At 38.1% G+C, this 17,469-nt stretch overlaps 2 protein-coding genes across 2 annotated transcripts; one reads left to right on the forward strand and one right to left on the reverse strand.

Moving 5' to 3' along the window:
• Window positions 1-3,364: 3,364 nt before the first annotated feature.
• Window positions 3,365-3,970, forward strand: LOC123712276. Its single transcript, XM_045665286.1, has one exon. The coding sequence runs from the start codon at window positions 3,365-3,367 to the stop codon at window positions 3,968-3,970; it is 606 nt and encodes a 201-aa protein (XP_045521242.1).
• Window positions 3,971-7,623: 3,653 nt separating this feature from the next.
• Window positions 7,624-10,648, reverse strand: LOC123712161 (cytochrome P450 6a2-like). The gene is made up of 3 exons (XM_045665138.1): window positions 9,254-10,648; window positions 7,853-8,025; window positions 7,624-7,799 (listed from the first exon to the last, which is right to left on the reverse strand). Exons 1-2 carry the CDS (start codon window positions 10,605-10,607, stop codon window positions 7,856-7,858), a joined length of 1,524 nt encoding a protein of 507 aa, XP_045521094.1. The 5' UTR covers window positions 10,608-10,648; the 3' UTR covers window positions 7,624-7,799; window positions 7,853-7,855.
• Between the last annotated feature and the right edge of the window lie 6,821 nt (window positions 10,649-17,469).

Consider the following 17,469-nt stretch of genomic DNA (forward strand, 5'->3'; position numbering starts at 1 on the left):
AAACATTGTTTATTTATGATTGGAATGGGTTGAATAAATATTTTTTCACTAAGATTTAATTACCCACGTAATTGAATTACATGAAAAATATTGCTTGCATTTGCATAAGCTATTGTTATTAAGCTATATAATATTAACAGTCCTCTTGAGATGATGAAAACCGCATCGCTTTTCAAATATTTGCATTTAAGATTTTCACGTTCAGTAGGGGTGAAAGCCTTTAAACTATGTTTATAAAGCTTTGATTATATAATATGCTGTTTTAAATGATAATCAGAAATCTTATCACTAAACAATCACGATTGTTTATTACGTATTCTTAGGTGTCAGTCTTCTTACTTAATATTTGTTTTCTTTTCAATGTAGTCTCTCACTGGGTCCTGAGTAAAAGCCTAAGGCGGAAGTCTTAAACTTTTGGATGTACCACGCGCCCATTTCAACTTGGTTAGTGAAGCGCCACTCACGCGAGGAATACAAATATTGAACTTAATTTCTATTGAGGTAGACCTATTTGTTTGTACACTGGCTGAGTTCACAAGAGTTGCTTGCTATACTGTTAGTTAAAATATTTAGGTATATAACTATATTTTTTAATGTTTTTTATATATGTTGCATTAATAGTAACTGTTAAGATAGAATAATGATGTGGAAACAATAAATAAACTTTATCACTTTTTTATTTGACCCGGCGAACTTTGTTCCGCCTTAGAAGCACTAAATGAGCTGATTTTGTATTTTGTTAAATTATTTTTTTTTCAGATATGTTGGACGATATTTTTTTTGTTTTATTATCAGGCTCAGGAACAGATGGTCTTCCCACAATAATTCACAATGGGAAAAATAAGGATTTTCTAGATTTAGACTACAAACGTTCTAAAATTGGCCTTGTGATTTGTTAATGATCATAGCCAATGCAAGACGGTTCGGAAAATCGTTTAAAGTCCAACGGCAAATCGGTTGGGATCTTCGGAACGAGTACTTCATTTTCATTTGAGTAGCGTCGCGTGAAATACCTTGTTCATCAATTTTCTTACCACCAAACGCGTTTCATAGCACAGTTTCGGTTGGTTTCGATTGATGATTACCGAGTCAACAATTAGTATGAAATTGTGCCAGTCATATCCAAGGAGTTTATAACTACAATTGGATAGTTACTCGCTTCAAATTGGTCTGTTACACTGTCAATGCATGTATTACCTGATGATTTAATTCTGAAATATGCAGTTTAAGACATTATTTTTGTAGTTAATTGGAAATAATATGTTAATAAGTTCATCTTTCGATAAGACAAAGCTACAAAAATTCCGAAGAAAATGTAATCAATCCACTCGTCGTCGACAGGTACTCCATTATCGACAATAAGCAATTGTTCAGAGAAATCTTAAGCAAATGTATTGTTCAGCAATGAAACTCTCATGTTTATTGTCAGCTGAAGTCTTGTGAACTGTCAAAGGCCTTTGAATGTATTCATCCTGATATACTGGTTGGAAAGCTTTAACACTATGGCGTTGATGGCAAAGATTGATTTGCTCCAGTTCAAACAATTTGTATGTCTCAAAACTTAGCAATTAAAAAGAGTGGCGGAAAGTTTCTTGCCAGTTCTTTTTGCCCGCCCAACACCCTTGACTTGCGAACTGATAGTAAATGTAAATATACAATTAATCTAACTTATTTTCTGACGTTCATACGTCTACTTGTTTACCTATATGAATGAAGTTATTTTGAGTTTGAAGTTTCTTCATATAGCGCCATGGATTTGATGATTTGAGGGAAACCTTTATTTCGAAGGCAGCATTTCAGTTGATCTTGGAATTACTGGAACAGTAATATCATTGTGACCCCAACAATCTCGAGGCATTGCGTAGATCAATGTTCGGTTAAGTGGTTCCAATGCACCTTTATGTATCATTGTGTGTTCGTCCAAGATGATATCCAGAGGAAATGCGAATATACGCCTAATCATTTCATTGTATTTCACATACAGATTATTTAATAGCGCGCAATTTCATAGTTGGTATTAAAGGATTAGATGCCTAAAACAGTCGTAGCCTTTCGTGAGATTTTTGCTAATATATTTTATGGTCTTTACTCAATTGCAATACTCAACTTTGCAATGTGTGAAATAAGCGGCGAATATGGATATTATAACCGTTATTATTAAGTGATCGCCGCCAATGGATGACCATCGTTGCCAGTGATGGTCTCCACTGTCAATTTTTGTGTATAACGTGTTAACTTGATATCGGTAGGATTGGAATTACTTCAGTTGGGCACTTTTGTTTACACTTTTCTTCACTGATTCAATATTCACTTTAAAATTTTAGTAATAATCCGGGTGTGCCAGTGCAGCTTGTTTTTATATATTTTTCCCTACTTCGACACGATCCCCTCCGGGCTGACTATGTCGTCAGTTCCGTAAAAGCACAGAGTAAGTAATCTGAACAACTGTGACACATGCGCTCTTACCTTAATAGCATGATTATATTTCTTTAACTAAAATTAACAGGGTTTGTATGATTAAAAAGCTAACAAACGTTTGACACTCTTGCCGTCTGTCATGCGAAGTGGTCCAGGAATTATATTAGTAATTATCGGTTTTGTGATCGGTAATCTCGGCACTTATGATAGCATTTAACAAATTTAATTCATACATACAAACTTCACGTGTGTATAAGTGAGTTACTACTCCGGAAAACTCGTAGTATGTGAGGAAAATAAGCATGATTAAATAAATTTAATAATCAGTTTTTAAATAAATTCACAAGAAAGAAAGCATATATTTATTTGGCCTAATCTTTGTTTCAACGTAATGTATTCATTTTATATTATACGAAATTATAAGAGTTGTAGGTGATTAGTACGTGTCGTCATGAAACAATAATTTGTTCTGAAAAGAACAGTTAATTGCGTTACCGTTAGGACAACTTTTTGCCGCGCCTCGATTTTATTGTCTACGCACCCTTCGCATCTTGGTACCACATGTTACCACTAGTGGCCAGGTAGGATAATTTTTGTATATAAATCTACAGTTTTTAAAATTAAACACATTCCACATTCCATCTTCACCTCTTCTCAACGAATTATTAGGAAGTTTTATTTTAACCAAATAAGGACCAATCAACCTAAAGAAAAACACCCTAAAGTGGTGACCCCGAGAAGAACACCAAGAAAATTGAAGATGACGAACACAGAAAATTCCGGTGCAGCGCGTCAAGTTTCATCACATCCGTCGAGCCAAGAAGTCTCCGGTATCTCACTGTCGCTCCGTGTGCCACCATTCTGGCGCGACCAGCCGCTCCTCTGGTTCTGCAGTTTCGAAGCAGCAACCGCCGATCTAAAACGAAGCCAGGCCCAGCTCGCCCAGATGGTCATCGCACAGCTTAAAAAGCAAGATATCCAAAACATCGCTGATCTCATTTGCTCGCCGCCGGAAGCAGATTACTACAACACCATTAAAGACCGTTTAATATCGCTATACGAAGAATCTAACAGCGCACAAACGAAGAAGCTACTGTCGCAAGTTGAGCTTGGAGACCAGAAACCCAGCCAGCTGATGAGGCAAATGAAGCAGCTTAACAAGGACAAATTTCCCGAGAGCACCATCAAAATGATGTGGCTCGAGCATCTGCCGCCACACATTCGTTCCGTGCTAGCCGTCAGCGAAGCGTTTAAAATCAAAACGACGCTTGACGACCTGACCTTGCTCGCGGACAAGATGATGGAAGTCCACACGCCGTCGCAACACATCGCTGCCGTCGCAACGCCTTTCACACCTGTAGCATCGCCACCAATTCCAGAACAACCAACCATCGACACCCTTATCGGGGAAATAAGAAGGTTGTCTTTGGAAGTTGCCGAGCTACGAGTACAACCGCGCGACAACTACCGCAACAGTCGTTCTCGCTACCATTTACAATCACGCTCGCGGAACGCATCAACAAAGCGCAACGAAAACCGACGAGAGTCGTAGATGGAAGATCGAAGCCGGAAAAAATCTCCAATGCCGTACTGCTATTACCATCATCGCTACGGTATGGACGCGAAGAAATGCGCACCACCATGCAGTTTCAAGCCCATAAATCAGTCGGAAAACTAAAAGTAACGCTGGCCGCGGCGGGAACCGGCGTTACCGAATCATCACACCGCCTTTTCGTTACCGACAGGGTAACGAAACTTACCTTTTTGGTCGACACAGGAGCCAATATCTCCGTGCTACCAAAGGCAAAAGGCTCACGCGAAAAACCACTGCCGTTTCAACTCTACGCCGCCAACAACACGGTCATTCCAACATACGGAGAGAAGTCACTCCAACTTGATCTTAACCTCCGAAGACCATACACATGGAAATTCGTCGTAGCAGATGTGTCTAAGGCAATCCTGGGAGCAGATTTCTTGCAGCACCACCACCTCATTGTCGATGTCAAAAACCGAAGATTGTTCGACGGGAAAACAAAGCTGGTAACAAACGCTCAACTCAGTACTGCAGACATACCTACAGTTCGTAGTATTGACATTGAGCAAAATTACCACAGCATTCTAGCAGATTTCCCGGGCACAACCAGAATCACTTCAATGAAGCTTAGTCCCAAAACATTCCGTTGAACACTTCATTGAAACAAATGGACCGCCCCTTCACTGCAAGCCACGCCCCATTGCACCGCATCGTTACGAAATGGTCAGGAAGGAATTCCAAAACATGATCGATCAAGGGTTATGCAGACCAAGCAAAAGCCCTTGGGCATCACCTCTTCACGTCGTGCCAAAGAAGAATGGAGACCTACGCGTGTGTGGCGATTACCGAAGGCTCAACGCCATAACCAAGCCCGATCGGTATCCCATACCACGCATACGTGACTTCACATACCAACTCGCAGGGAAGAAAATTTTCTCCACACTCGACCTCAATCGCGCGTACCAACAACTGCCAGTCAGCGAGCAAGATGTGGAGAAAACCGCCAACATCACACCTTTTGGTCTTTTCGAGTTTCCGCGCATGTGTCCTGGTCTAAAGAACGCCGGACAGACTTTCCAACGCTTTATTCATGAAGTACTGCGCGAACTCGACTTCGTATTTCCTTTCGTTGATGATCTACTCATAGCGTCAATCGACGAGGAAGAGCACCGAAAACATCTACGCATCGTATTACAGCGACTAGAAGAATACGGCATCACCATCAACCCATCAAAATGTGTTTTCGGCCAGCCAACTGTGAAATTCCTCGGTCACCAAGTCACAGCGGAAGGAATACAGCCACCCCAAGAGAAGGTACAAGCTATTACAGACTTTCCAAAACCACAAACCGTAGAAGAACTACGACGTTTTCTCGGTATGATAAACTTTTACCGTGAAAATATCAAAGATGCCGCCACCATTCAAGCGCCGTTAAATACCTACCTGCACAACGTCAAGAAGCGTGACAAAACTAAGATCGACTGGACCACTGAATCAACACAAGCTTATGAAGCATGTAAAGAGAGCATAAAAAACGCCGCTTTACTTGCTCATCCGTCTCACCAGGCGACACTTGCTATATTCAGCGACGCTAGCGACAAAACAGCTGGTGCCGCACTCAACCAATTTATCAACAACTCATGGCAACCACTCGGCTATTTCTCGAAGAAATTCACCGATGCACAGACTCGCTACAGTACCTACGATCGAGAGCTACTCGCTATCTACATGGCTGTTAAACATTTCCGCAAAATGTTCGAGGGACGAGAAATAATTATATTTACCGACCACAAGCCGCTAACTTTCGCTTACACAAAAACAAATACAAACAGCGAATCACCGAGACGCACCCGACAGCTACTTTATATCAGCGAATTTACCACTGATATACGACACGTCAGTGGATCTCAAAATGCAGCCGCAGATGCATTATCACGTGTCGAAGCAATCACCTGTCCATCGCCGATTGACTACAATCTACTTGCAGAAGCTCAAGAACGCGATAGCGATACCATTAAAGCACTCAGTCTACAGAGCAACTTATGTTTCAAGAAAGTCAACCTGCCCGTCTCAAATATCAAATTACACTGCGAAACTTCAACCTCACAGTTACGTCCGTACCTACCAGAAGAATACCGACGTACCGCATTCAACGCAGTACATAACGTTAGCCACCCTGGAATCAAGACTACGAGAAAATTAATTCATCAACGTTACTTTTGGCCCTCAATGAACGCAGACGTCGGCAAGTGGGCAAAAGTATGCCTACAGTGTCAGCGCGCCAAAATACAACGCCACACATCAAGTCAATTATCAATTTTTTCACCAACCGAACGATTCGAACACGTTCACATCGATATCGTTGGTCCGCTACCTACCGCGGCCAGCGGTCATCGATACCTCGTGACAATGATCGACAGAGCAACAAGATGGCCCGAAGCATACCCATTATGCGAAATATCAGCTGAAGACGTCGCCAAAGCGGTATACGAAGGTTGGATTTCCCGTTTCGGTTGTCCTGTAACAATAACAACGGACCAAGGACGCCAATTTGAAAGCAGAGTATTTGCATCTCTTTCTCGCTTACTAGGAATCGAAAAAACGCGTACAACTTCATACCACGCACAGTGTAACGGTATCATCGAACGATGGCACCGTGTCCTTAAAGCCGCATTAAAAGCAAGACTACAGACCGCAAGAAGCTGGGATCAACGAGCTCCCAACCGTCCTACTCGGATTACGCGCCGCTATGCGAAGTGACACCGGCGTAAGCGCCGCTCAGCTTACCTACGGTTGCAACATACGCTTACCCGGTGATTTCTTATCAACGACCCGCAATGACGTCATCATGGACTCTGGCTACATCGATCAGCTGCGCGACGCAATACGTAACTTGCAACCAATGCCGAGTCAACCACACAGCAACACAAAACCCATATTTGTACACCGCGACCTGCAAACATGTGAATACGTATTCGTACGCATAGACGCCGTAAAGAAGCCATTACAAGCACCTTACGACGGACCCTATCGCGTGCTGAAACGAGACAGTAAGATATTCACGCTGCAGTTACCTAACCGTGAAATGAATATCTCTATCGACAGACTCAAACCTGCCTACACTATCACCGAGCAAGATGTGCCTACTGATACAACAACGAGTACCTGCAACAAGCAAAACACATCAAGTGCGAGCGAACTACATGAACCATCAAATAGCCTGAAACATCAAAATGACAACACCCTGAAACATCAAGATGACAACAACCTCAAACAACAAGACACTGGGAACACCTCAATACCTACAAGAACAACTCGCCGAGGCCGCGTTATACGCCTGCCGGTACGCTTCGCTAGAGGGGGAATCCTGTAGGTGATTAGTACGTGTCGTCATGAAACAATAATTTGTTCTGAAAAGAACAGTTAATTGCGTTACCGTTAGGACAACTTTTTGCCGCGCCTCAATTTTATTGTCTACGCACCCTTCGCATCTTGGTACCACATGTTTACCACTAGTGGCCAGGTAGGATAATTTTTGTATATAAATCTACAGTTTTTAAAAATTAAACACATTCCACATTCCATCTTCACCTCTTCTCAACGAATTATTAGGAAGTTTTATTTTAACCAAATAAGGACCAATCAACATAAACCAAAACTACCTAAAGAGTCAAATGTTTCCTATAATTTTATAAATCAATAAAGTTTAAGACATACGAAAGTTCCAAATTGCCCAACAACTGTACTCAGAGTCTTTCATTAATGTACTCAGTAATTAGTAAATATTTAAATAAGTTTACTAACCGGAACCTAATATCAGAGAGGAAGTCATCATTATAATGTAGTAAAACTACCGAAATTAAAGTAAAATCTATAATATTTATTAAAATTTATTACAGTTCATTACTTCCGACACTTTAATTTCAATGGTATGCCTCCTTTCACTGCCTGTGCATTATTGCTCCATGGGTTAACAGGCAGTTCTACGGGGGTTTTATCTGAAGGCTCTACGGTGAACTTCTGCAGAATAGCAGCCAGTCCCGCCAGAGACTGCATCTGACCGAGTCGAGTGCCTGTGAATTATGATAAATTAAATCCTTTTTCATGTGCTAAACAAACCTTTTAGCGTAGAAAAAAAATCTCGAAATGAGTGTTTTGTCGTTGGATGATTTTCAGGATATTAACTAAATATATCTTATAATAACTAAAACTCGCGCCTTGTGGCTACTTATAAGTCAATAGATTATTAACCTGTATGATATGAAACTTTAGATTCAAGAATAATGTCAGATATAGCAAAATGATATAGAGGATTAGGTACTTCTCAAAAATATATAAATGTAGCTCTTATCGGCTTAAATAGTTCATTATACCTCTCTTATAGGAAAAAGTACCTACACTAATTTAATTGCATATATGTTTGCATATTATATATACAAGGTTTATGAACAGCTGAGCTATTTTTTGTCTTAGATGAAAACGTGTTTAGTAGTGAAAAAGACATGTGTGACAGTCCTTACAAAATCCTCATTTATGAACTGTCAAAGTACGTTTTTTAGCTCTAGCGATAAACGACTGTTTCATAAATGTAATTGAACATTTCAATAGCTTGTCCCTGTCGGTTAAACAGTACATTTTTGATTATTTTATTTATATAAAATTATTCAGTAAAATGTCGTGAAGATGTGGACTATTGTTTTTTTGAAACAGAAGAAAACAGCAGAGCACAATAGCTTGGTTGTAACCTTTGTTGCATGTCATCGCGTCTACATCGATGTAGGCATATATAATAATTGGTAAAAGAGCAGGTTTACGAACCTACCTATATAACATTGACTACAGAATGTTTGATATCGCAACACAAACAAGTCGGATAACAATTCTTATATATAAGGTAATTCAAGTGTATGCAATCAAGAGGTATAAACATGTAAAGGACCAAAGTCCATTGTACAACAGATAATGTTGCTAACCTCTGAAACTGACTCTGCATCAGAGATATCTGTTAATGATTAGGTAAACTAATGGTGGATTCCATCGCTGTTTACATATAATAGAATCGTACAAATGACTTGTTAGTATTGCAATATGAAATTTTGTGGAAGCATACTAATTTTCCGGATGCCTTGAGGCAAATTATTGATGAATGTTTCGTAGTCTATTCTAAATTCAAATAAATCGATCTATTTTCATTTTTATGACTAATTGTTACAATTAATCTGTCTGATAATATAATGCGAACACAATACTATCGTTATTTTCTACTATTATACTTCTACATTCGCTTAAGTGTCAACTCACCTATACAAGCTCTGGGTCCATCTCCGAAAGGTAAATATGCATATTTATTTATGTTTTTACCGTCAGCAAACCTCTCTGGCCTGAACTCTTTAGCATTTTCAAAATACTTTTCATCGGTTTGTATTGCTTGAATTGGTATTATTATGTATACGCCAGGATCTATCGTAATACCTAATTGGGGTATAGTGTATCGTCTTGCACACTTTCTATGCAGAAATCCTAAAGATGGAAACAGTCTCATAGCTTCTTTAAACGCCATGTCAAGATGAATGAACTCCGAAATTGCGTCGTAGCAGAGTTTATTATCATATTTTGCCAGAACTTCATCTATTTCCTTTTGAATCTTACTCTGTATATCGGGGTTTAATGCGAGTTGATACAATGTAAAGCTAGTGGCTGATGACGAAGTTTCAAAACCAGCAGCGAAAAAAATAAAAACTTGAGCGATCAAATCAATCGTTTTTAATTCCATTTCTATATGTTTGGATACTCCATTGCTATCAATATGTTCAATAGATTCACCTTCAAGTTTTCCTTTCTCAGATAACTCTAACAAGAGATCGATAAAATCATTTCTTCCTGATGGCTTATAGTTTCGTTGCTCAAATATTGATAAAACAATTTTAGATATTGCATCGTCTAAATCCGTTTTTCGGACACGTATTAAATTTCTAATTTCGGGGAATAATTCCCAGATCCCCATTAAAAGAATATCATGAAAATATCTGCTAAACATATATCGACCGAGTTCTCTGAATTCTGAGTGTTCGTTATTAATACTATTCATTTCAATGCCAAACCCACAAGCACCGATAAAGTCTGTTGTAAATCTAGCCATCAACTCCCGGGCATCGAAGTCTCCACCGTTCTCGTCTATTTTTTCTCCTACAATATGTAGCTTCTCAGCACAATTTATAATTAAAGGAAACATAGCTTTTAGTTTGGCGGTAGTAAATGCTGATGTCAAGTGTTGTCGGAGTAGTTTCCATTTATCACCGTCTAAATGAAAAATATTTCCAAGCAATGGCTCTATTTCAGGATTTCGGCCGAGTGCTCTCGGATAGAAGTGAATAAAGTCGACACTAAGAACATGTCTAGCAATGTCAAGGTCACGTATTACCAGGGCCGGTGTAGTGCCTTTAAAATATCCAACCACTTTCTCCTCTGGATACTTGTAATACAACTCCGAAGTCAATTGTGTAAGGCTTTTGATACCAAACAGATTTCTGAAATGATTACCAAGAAGTGGCACTGGAAAATCATGTTTCACATTTCTCTTGCTCCAATATCGAAAGTTTCGCGTCGTATATAGAAATAACAACGCAATTATCACGAGCATCAACACAAACAACATATCGCCGGTCTGTTTCGTTTGCAAGCAACTATTTAACTGAATTAGGGAGCTAGAGTCTACCAGGAGTTTATCGAAAGATAAGAAGTACCACGATAATGAGTTTCAGTGATCAAAATATTATGTTTGATATAAACCCTTAAACGAAGTTGCCATTTAAAAGAACAGTATTGTAAAAATATGTACCTACATTAGGTAATTTATGCTGCAATTTGCAGCATCTTTGGTAAACTATTTTTAGAAAAATTAAGTGCTAAGTGTATTTGTAGTATCGTCCAATCTTGATTTAAAACGAAACTAAAACTCGTATTAACTGTAATATTTTGTTTGGTAAATGAAGGGCTTCCTCGGAAATAAATCCTGAAGATCTATATGTTCCTAGATGTATCTACTTTGGTAGATATCACCGATGACCCCTGAGCTGGTGCTTTTCTCGCTTAATGAATAAGTATCGCAATACAGTGAGGAAATGCTGGCAGTGTTGAAGGTACACTGCCACAGTAAATTTCATTAAATAAACTTTTATTATATTTGAAGTCTTAATATATTTATTATTATTTCAACGCCAATTATTAATAATTTAATAAATAAATAAAAATCTTGAACTGACTTGGTATTTCCTAAAAAGTATTACATAACAATATCTATTATTTGTATTGATTGGTCTTATTATAGAGAACTAAACGTATTAAATGATAAATAACTTATTTATAAGCGGGGTATAATTGTTATTGGAAGTCGGTGTAGTCGATATTTTTGCAAGAACTTCATTTAATGGTCATACAGACTGTTGAGGTGAAGACCCTAGCTACCGTCACGTTCGACGACAACAAGTCCGCGTAAACAAAGATAAATTAAATAGTTCCTATTCGGAGCAGAGTTACTTTGCAAACAACTTAGATAATGTTATCTGTCACACCAAAAGAAGTTGGTACACATGGTGTTCTCTTTGAATACCATTTTTATAACGTAATTATTCTTTGAAAAATTGGTGTTTACTGTAAAAAGTATCTAGTAAGTGCGTGAAATTGAGAAAATAAGCTTATGTGAATAAAAGGTACGGATCTGTAGTGATCTAGTAGTGCAGTAAAAGTTATACTTTGTCGTCAAAAAATTACTTAACTGTCTAGCGAGAAATGGCAAAACTCCGTTAACATCTAGTCGACATAAATTATAAAATCTGGCCTAACACAAAGAATACAAGTATCGCCATCTATTAACGAATAGTAACAGCTTTAAACAACGATTTCAATATCGTTTTCTCCCAGATGACTGCGGAATGGGCCTTGGTTACCATAGGCTGTGTGAAATACTAAGGAAACTGTATTCGAATTGAGGAGACATTACAAAAGGATCTTATTGGCTGAAAACGATTGAATCTGAGTCTTTGTAGGCTTAAGCTAAACAAAAGAAAAACTTTTTACCGAGCAAGTGACTCATCTGATGTTAAGTGATAGCCATGGACACTCTCATTACCAAAGGGCTTGCAAGTGCGTTGCCGACCTATTAAGAAATGGTACGTTCATTTTTTCAATGACCCTAAGTCGAATTTGGTCGGAAATACTTCAGTGGGCAACTTTCCATACAACATAGAGGCAATACCTGAATGACAAAACGCTCAGTTTTGGAAGAACGGATGTCTAGTTTAAGCGGGTGGTATTTCGTATTCTGGCCTCGTATGGCCTTCGGGTGCTGGTATTAATCCCAACAATTCATCTGAACACTTTAAATTTTAAATGTGGTAGCATATGCAGAGAGACACCAAATCTTTACGCAACTTCCAAAGGATCAAGCAGCTTGGAAAGTGGAAGTCGTCAACGATTCGTCGTCAAACTCTTCATCAAAAACGGTCAAGTGTATGGAGCTGGTAATGAAAAAATGCATTTATTATAAATAAAAGTTACAAAGCATGTATCAATACAAGGTAAGCTAAAAAACTGTCTAAAGTGACATAGAGCGCCCTCTTTAAGGAGGGAAATATAATTTATTCATATAGGTAACTTAATTTACACTTAAACGTTAGTAAACATAATATTAGTTCTAAATTTTCGTTTACTGCCAGTAATTAAATCAACGAAGGGGACGGACGAAAAAGACCTGACAATATATTCATCGTCGCTCGTTTAATTCGCCAAGGTTTTTTTACAAAAAAAAAATTGTGCCGGCAACTATTATATCATGCTCCTTATCCTTATATATTAATTATTGTAATTAAATAAATACTGGGGAAATACACACGTTTATTTAATTAAAAATATATCATAATTGCAAAAATTAACTGAGGGGATAATGTGTTTTGTAGTGGTTTTCAATTAAAACTTTGTATAGGTTTTACCAAAACGTTCGCTTTGTGTTCAAAGTATTTCCTTCCTTAAGAATGGTTATTTATTTTATTACATGGGTGTTATTATAAACAAAATTGGTGTCGAATGCTGCATTGCTGTGACGGATTAAAAATAAATTAATTAATCCAACAAAAAACAAACTCATTTTATCCTAATATGGAACTGGGGGCCTACCATGAGCTCTTATTGTGAGCCTATTGTCAACCTACAACGAATAAACGATACAGTTTAGGTTTCCACGTGACTTTAGCGGTAATCAAATTTCGTTCGTTCAATTTGTATGAAGATTCATATCATGATCGCTTGGATGAACCAAAACTTGACAGTTGCGCCTTCCAACTATGACAGAATATGCGATTCTAAAAAGGTTACTTTTTGTTCAACTTTTTTGTGTCGAACGTGTCCAAATAATAATTTAGAACATATTAAATTCTATATTTTAATAAAACTTGTTAATAAAGTTAAAATAATAAGATGTACCTACTGTCTAATTTAGGAAAAAAATATAATTTGTATATTTCTCATATTTTGAGTTTAGAAAGGGTGCTTATAAATAAATTATTAAAATATCGACGGAAATGAGGAACAAGACGGCAATTCCCCTTGCAATTGCTATCGACTTCGTAGATGTCGAGTTTAGAATTTGCTATAGATCAACGACTTTGATTCTTTGAAGATTCAGTGTAACTACAAATAGTTGCACAAACTATGTTCAAGAATATTTAATTAATTAATATTATATATATTTATTATATATTTTATTTAAACCAGCTCCCGCCCGCGTTGGTTTCGTGTATTTTACCAAAATCTCTTGCAACTTCTTCAACGATTATTCCGTGTATAAAATATAGCATAATTATTGACACACCTTCATATGGATTCTGTGTTATAGGTAAATACTGCAAAAATAGCCGCCGCCTGGTTCTTCATTTTACAATAAATAAGACTGTTATCCCGAGTATTTGTTATAATTACAATTTTCCTCATTATCTTCATGAATTGTATTGTTCTACTCTGCTTTTTTTGTTTAAATAAACATAGGTATTTTAAAAATTTTTAATAGGTAAAGCCATGTGAACACTAATAATAACAGTATTTATTTGGCTAGGATGACGCCATAAAGATGTCTTCAAGCAATGTTCAGTTGGATATAAACATATATTCATATTGTCTCTCAATTCAGCGAGTTTGTCAGATTAAGCTGTAAAGAAAAAATAATTATTTATTTTATATGAATTCGTTAACGTATAAACTAATTTTCTACAATTTGAAGGAATTCATTTTAATTATAGTTGATTACAGTACTTATGATTTTCGAGTTATAAGATGACTTGTAATGCAAAGGCTATCCCTTACAACAAAAAGGTAACAGAAACTCAGGATATCAGAAATACCTTCCATATAGGTATTTATATTTAGAAAATAAACTTGTGAACAATACCGGATCATATTTATAACAATTTGTAGCACTATATTAATAAAACTTTTTATAAAAAAATTGTAAACACCAAGCTGTTGAAATGTCCTATCAAAATTTGACGGAAACGTTTAAAAAAATAATAAGTGTCAACTGTCAAAACACCAGAAAACTCTACGTTTTAAATATATCGAATTAATAGTTTTAAATTAAATAAATATATAATTATAAAGACATAAGAGCTTATTGTGATCGATGAATTATTTAAAATAATTTTATATTATAACAGTTTTATAGAAACGTCTGGCAAGTTTTTGACAGTTAAGTTTAAAAACTTACCTAGAAACCTCAAACAAAATTATCGTTCTTTCATTCGGTCTTGCGATGCAAATCGATTCAGCTTATACAAAAAAATGCTATTGACTTTAGGTACCTAAACTCAACTGCATCGCAACTGCCTAAACAACACACATCAATAAACGAATAGTGTTTGTTGTTGATAAAATTATAATGATTGGTTTTTGGGGTCAGTTAATCCTTGTACTTTGTACTTAACTACTGTTTGACTAACACTATTCGACAGACGTCGAGTAAAAGATAAAAAAAAAATGGTGGCCCTGTCACTGGCAAAGCTTAGCATATCTAGACGAAGAATATTCTTGTTTATTTTATTACATAAGTTAATATTATCGGTCATATTGAATATTCAAATATCGAAGACATGGTTACAAAAGAGATATATAGGAAAGCTTTGCCTTCCGAGTGAAAGAAACCAATGGTCAAGATACATTTAAAAAAAATCGTGTCGAAATCTCTTTGGAAGTTACTTAGTAATTATTTGATAAAGGTTTGTAGTATTAAATAAGCACATTGTGCATGTCGATCCCTACAGAGTTTTTGTAATAAAGAGGGCTCGAGGCCGATTTCGATTTCTCCCTAAGTCTCAGTGGTGAGAGGTTAGACTATGATATATAACTAAGGTGACCATTCATTATTTGACTCAAAATAATTGGTTTAATTTAGGTCAAATGATAAGTTATTTATTTAGAAATAGTTACCGTTTGGACTTCCGACATCCAACTGGCGTGGACCAAAACTGGTGGGCTCAGGGCGTGCCCCCGGTTCAATGTTTGAATCGGTTACGACCGGTGTTGAGTGTATTTTAATTTTTATTATATATTTTTTATACATTTGTAATGCTCTGCATAGTGTGGATGACCTTCTAGATCTGTGGCGCGACGGATCTGGTGGCTGCGATAAGCAGTTTCCGGGTGGGTTTCGACTCTCCGTCGGGCAACCTGTTACCTCCTGCGTGTGTCGTTGTCTAATCTAGCGGCATGCTTGTGGCCAGGGGGGCTTGCCTTAATTGGCCGGCCTTGAGAGAAAGGAAAATCTCAATAAAAAAACCCTTAAATTCTCGACATTGGGGCGCCTTGTAGGTTTTGCGCGGTGTCGGTTACCTGTGTTTACAGGTGGCTGGTGAGTAAAATCAGTCGCTAGCGGCCATTCCTTCGGATACCTCCCATCCTCCGAGTGGTATAAGGGTTACCTAGGTGCAGGGGGCACCACCTGGGTGGACTATGTTTTTCCCCCATGAAAAATAATTTATGAAATGACAACAAGAAATAATTAAAAAAACAAAAAAAACAAATCAAAAGAAGATGTTAGTGTGGAGATGCCGTGTGATGCGGCTGAGCAGGAAGCTGGAGTGGCAATGGCGGGCGATCATTTTGTTTTGCCAGCGCCCCCCCATGATATTATGTTGGAGTGCCCTGAGATGTCGGATTCTTCCACATACTCAGGTGTTGTAGCAAGGGAGTCTTTGACAGGTTCATCGCGGTTTTGGAGCTCCCGGAAGCGTTTTAGAGAAGTCGCTGACACCGATTCAGATATCGCAAGAGAGGCGTCTTTAAAGATAACGCGGCGTAAAGGCAGAGGTCGGCCATCCACTAAGGGCGAGAATGTGGATTCGGTTGCTACTAACAAGTCTGCCAAGTTAAAAGACTCAAGAGCTGAGAAAAGGCTCGAGAGGAAGAAGAGCTTTTAGTATTGGAAATTCAAGCTCGAGAAACATGATGCACTTTATCTTCTGTCTTGGTGTCGGAACAGGGCGAGGATATGTCATTGGATTTAGTAAAGAGGGTTGAGGCTAGCCTGGGAGTTGTTGAAAAGGTTGCCACAAAATCGTCCAATATCAAAGGACAATGGGTCCATATGGCAAAAAATGCCATTGCGGACATGCGGAAGGATATTGGGGTACTTGCTCAACGTTCAGTTTCTGAGGAAACTCGATCTCTGCGTGAAGACAACGAGCGCCTTAAAAAGCAAATTGAGATACTCCAGCAGGATATGACGGATCTTCGGAAACATATTGGAGTTAATTCAAAGGAGCCATTGCTTACTCCTTCTCTCCTCGAGGAATTTGAGGCGAATCTGATGCGCCGTATCGGGGATAGATTGAATGCGCGGATTGAGAGTCTTGAGCCTAGGCTTAATCCTGCACCTGTATTAAGGCCTTCTCTAGCTGCGGACCGATGCAAGATCGTTAGGCCGCCTAGATTTGAGCCAGACCAATCCCAGAATAATAGGCAGGTGAATAGCAGAGGCTTGGTGCAAGCAGCATCTACTGATTTGCCCCAAGTACCATCCTCTATTTCAAAAAAGAAGAAAAATAAAAGAATTGCAGGAGATGAAATAATGGCCATTGAAAAGGTATCTGCTATTGCTCAGCCCTCGCCTCTGCAATTGGCTTCCAACCTTTCTAAAGAGCATTGGTTGATTGTTGGGAAAGGAAAGAAAAGAAAAAAGAAGAAAAGGGAAAGGTCGGGTGCTGTGTTAGCTCAACCAATAGTAACAGGTTTTCAGGCACCAGTGAAAAGCCAAGACTGCGTACGCCCCGTACAGATGCTGTTGTTGTAACTGTTCCGGCGGAAATTCTGAAAAAAGGCGTAACATATGCGGAGGCTATTAAAGAAGCGAAAGGACAGATTAGGCTAGAGGAGTTGGGAATTGAAGCAGTTAGGTTTAGACGTGCCGCAACTGGTGCTGCCATTATACAAGTCACTGGTGAAGGTGGAGGAGAGAAAGCAGATGTTCTGTCTAA

This window comes from Pieris brassicae, chromosome 7 (genome assembly GCF_905147105.1).
Source record: "Pieris brassicae chromosome 7, ilPieBrab1.1, whole genome shotgun sequence".
In the NCBI taxonomy this organism is placed as follows: domain Eukaryota; kingdom Metazoa; phylum Arthropoda; class Insecta; order Lepidoptera; family Pieridae; genus Pieris; species Pieris brassicae.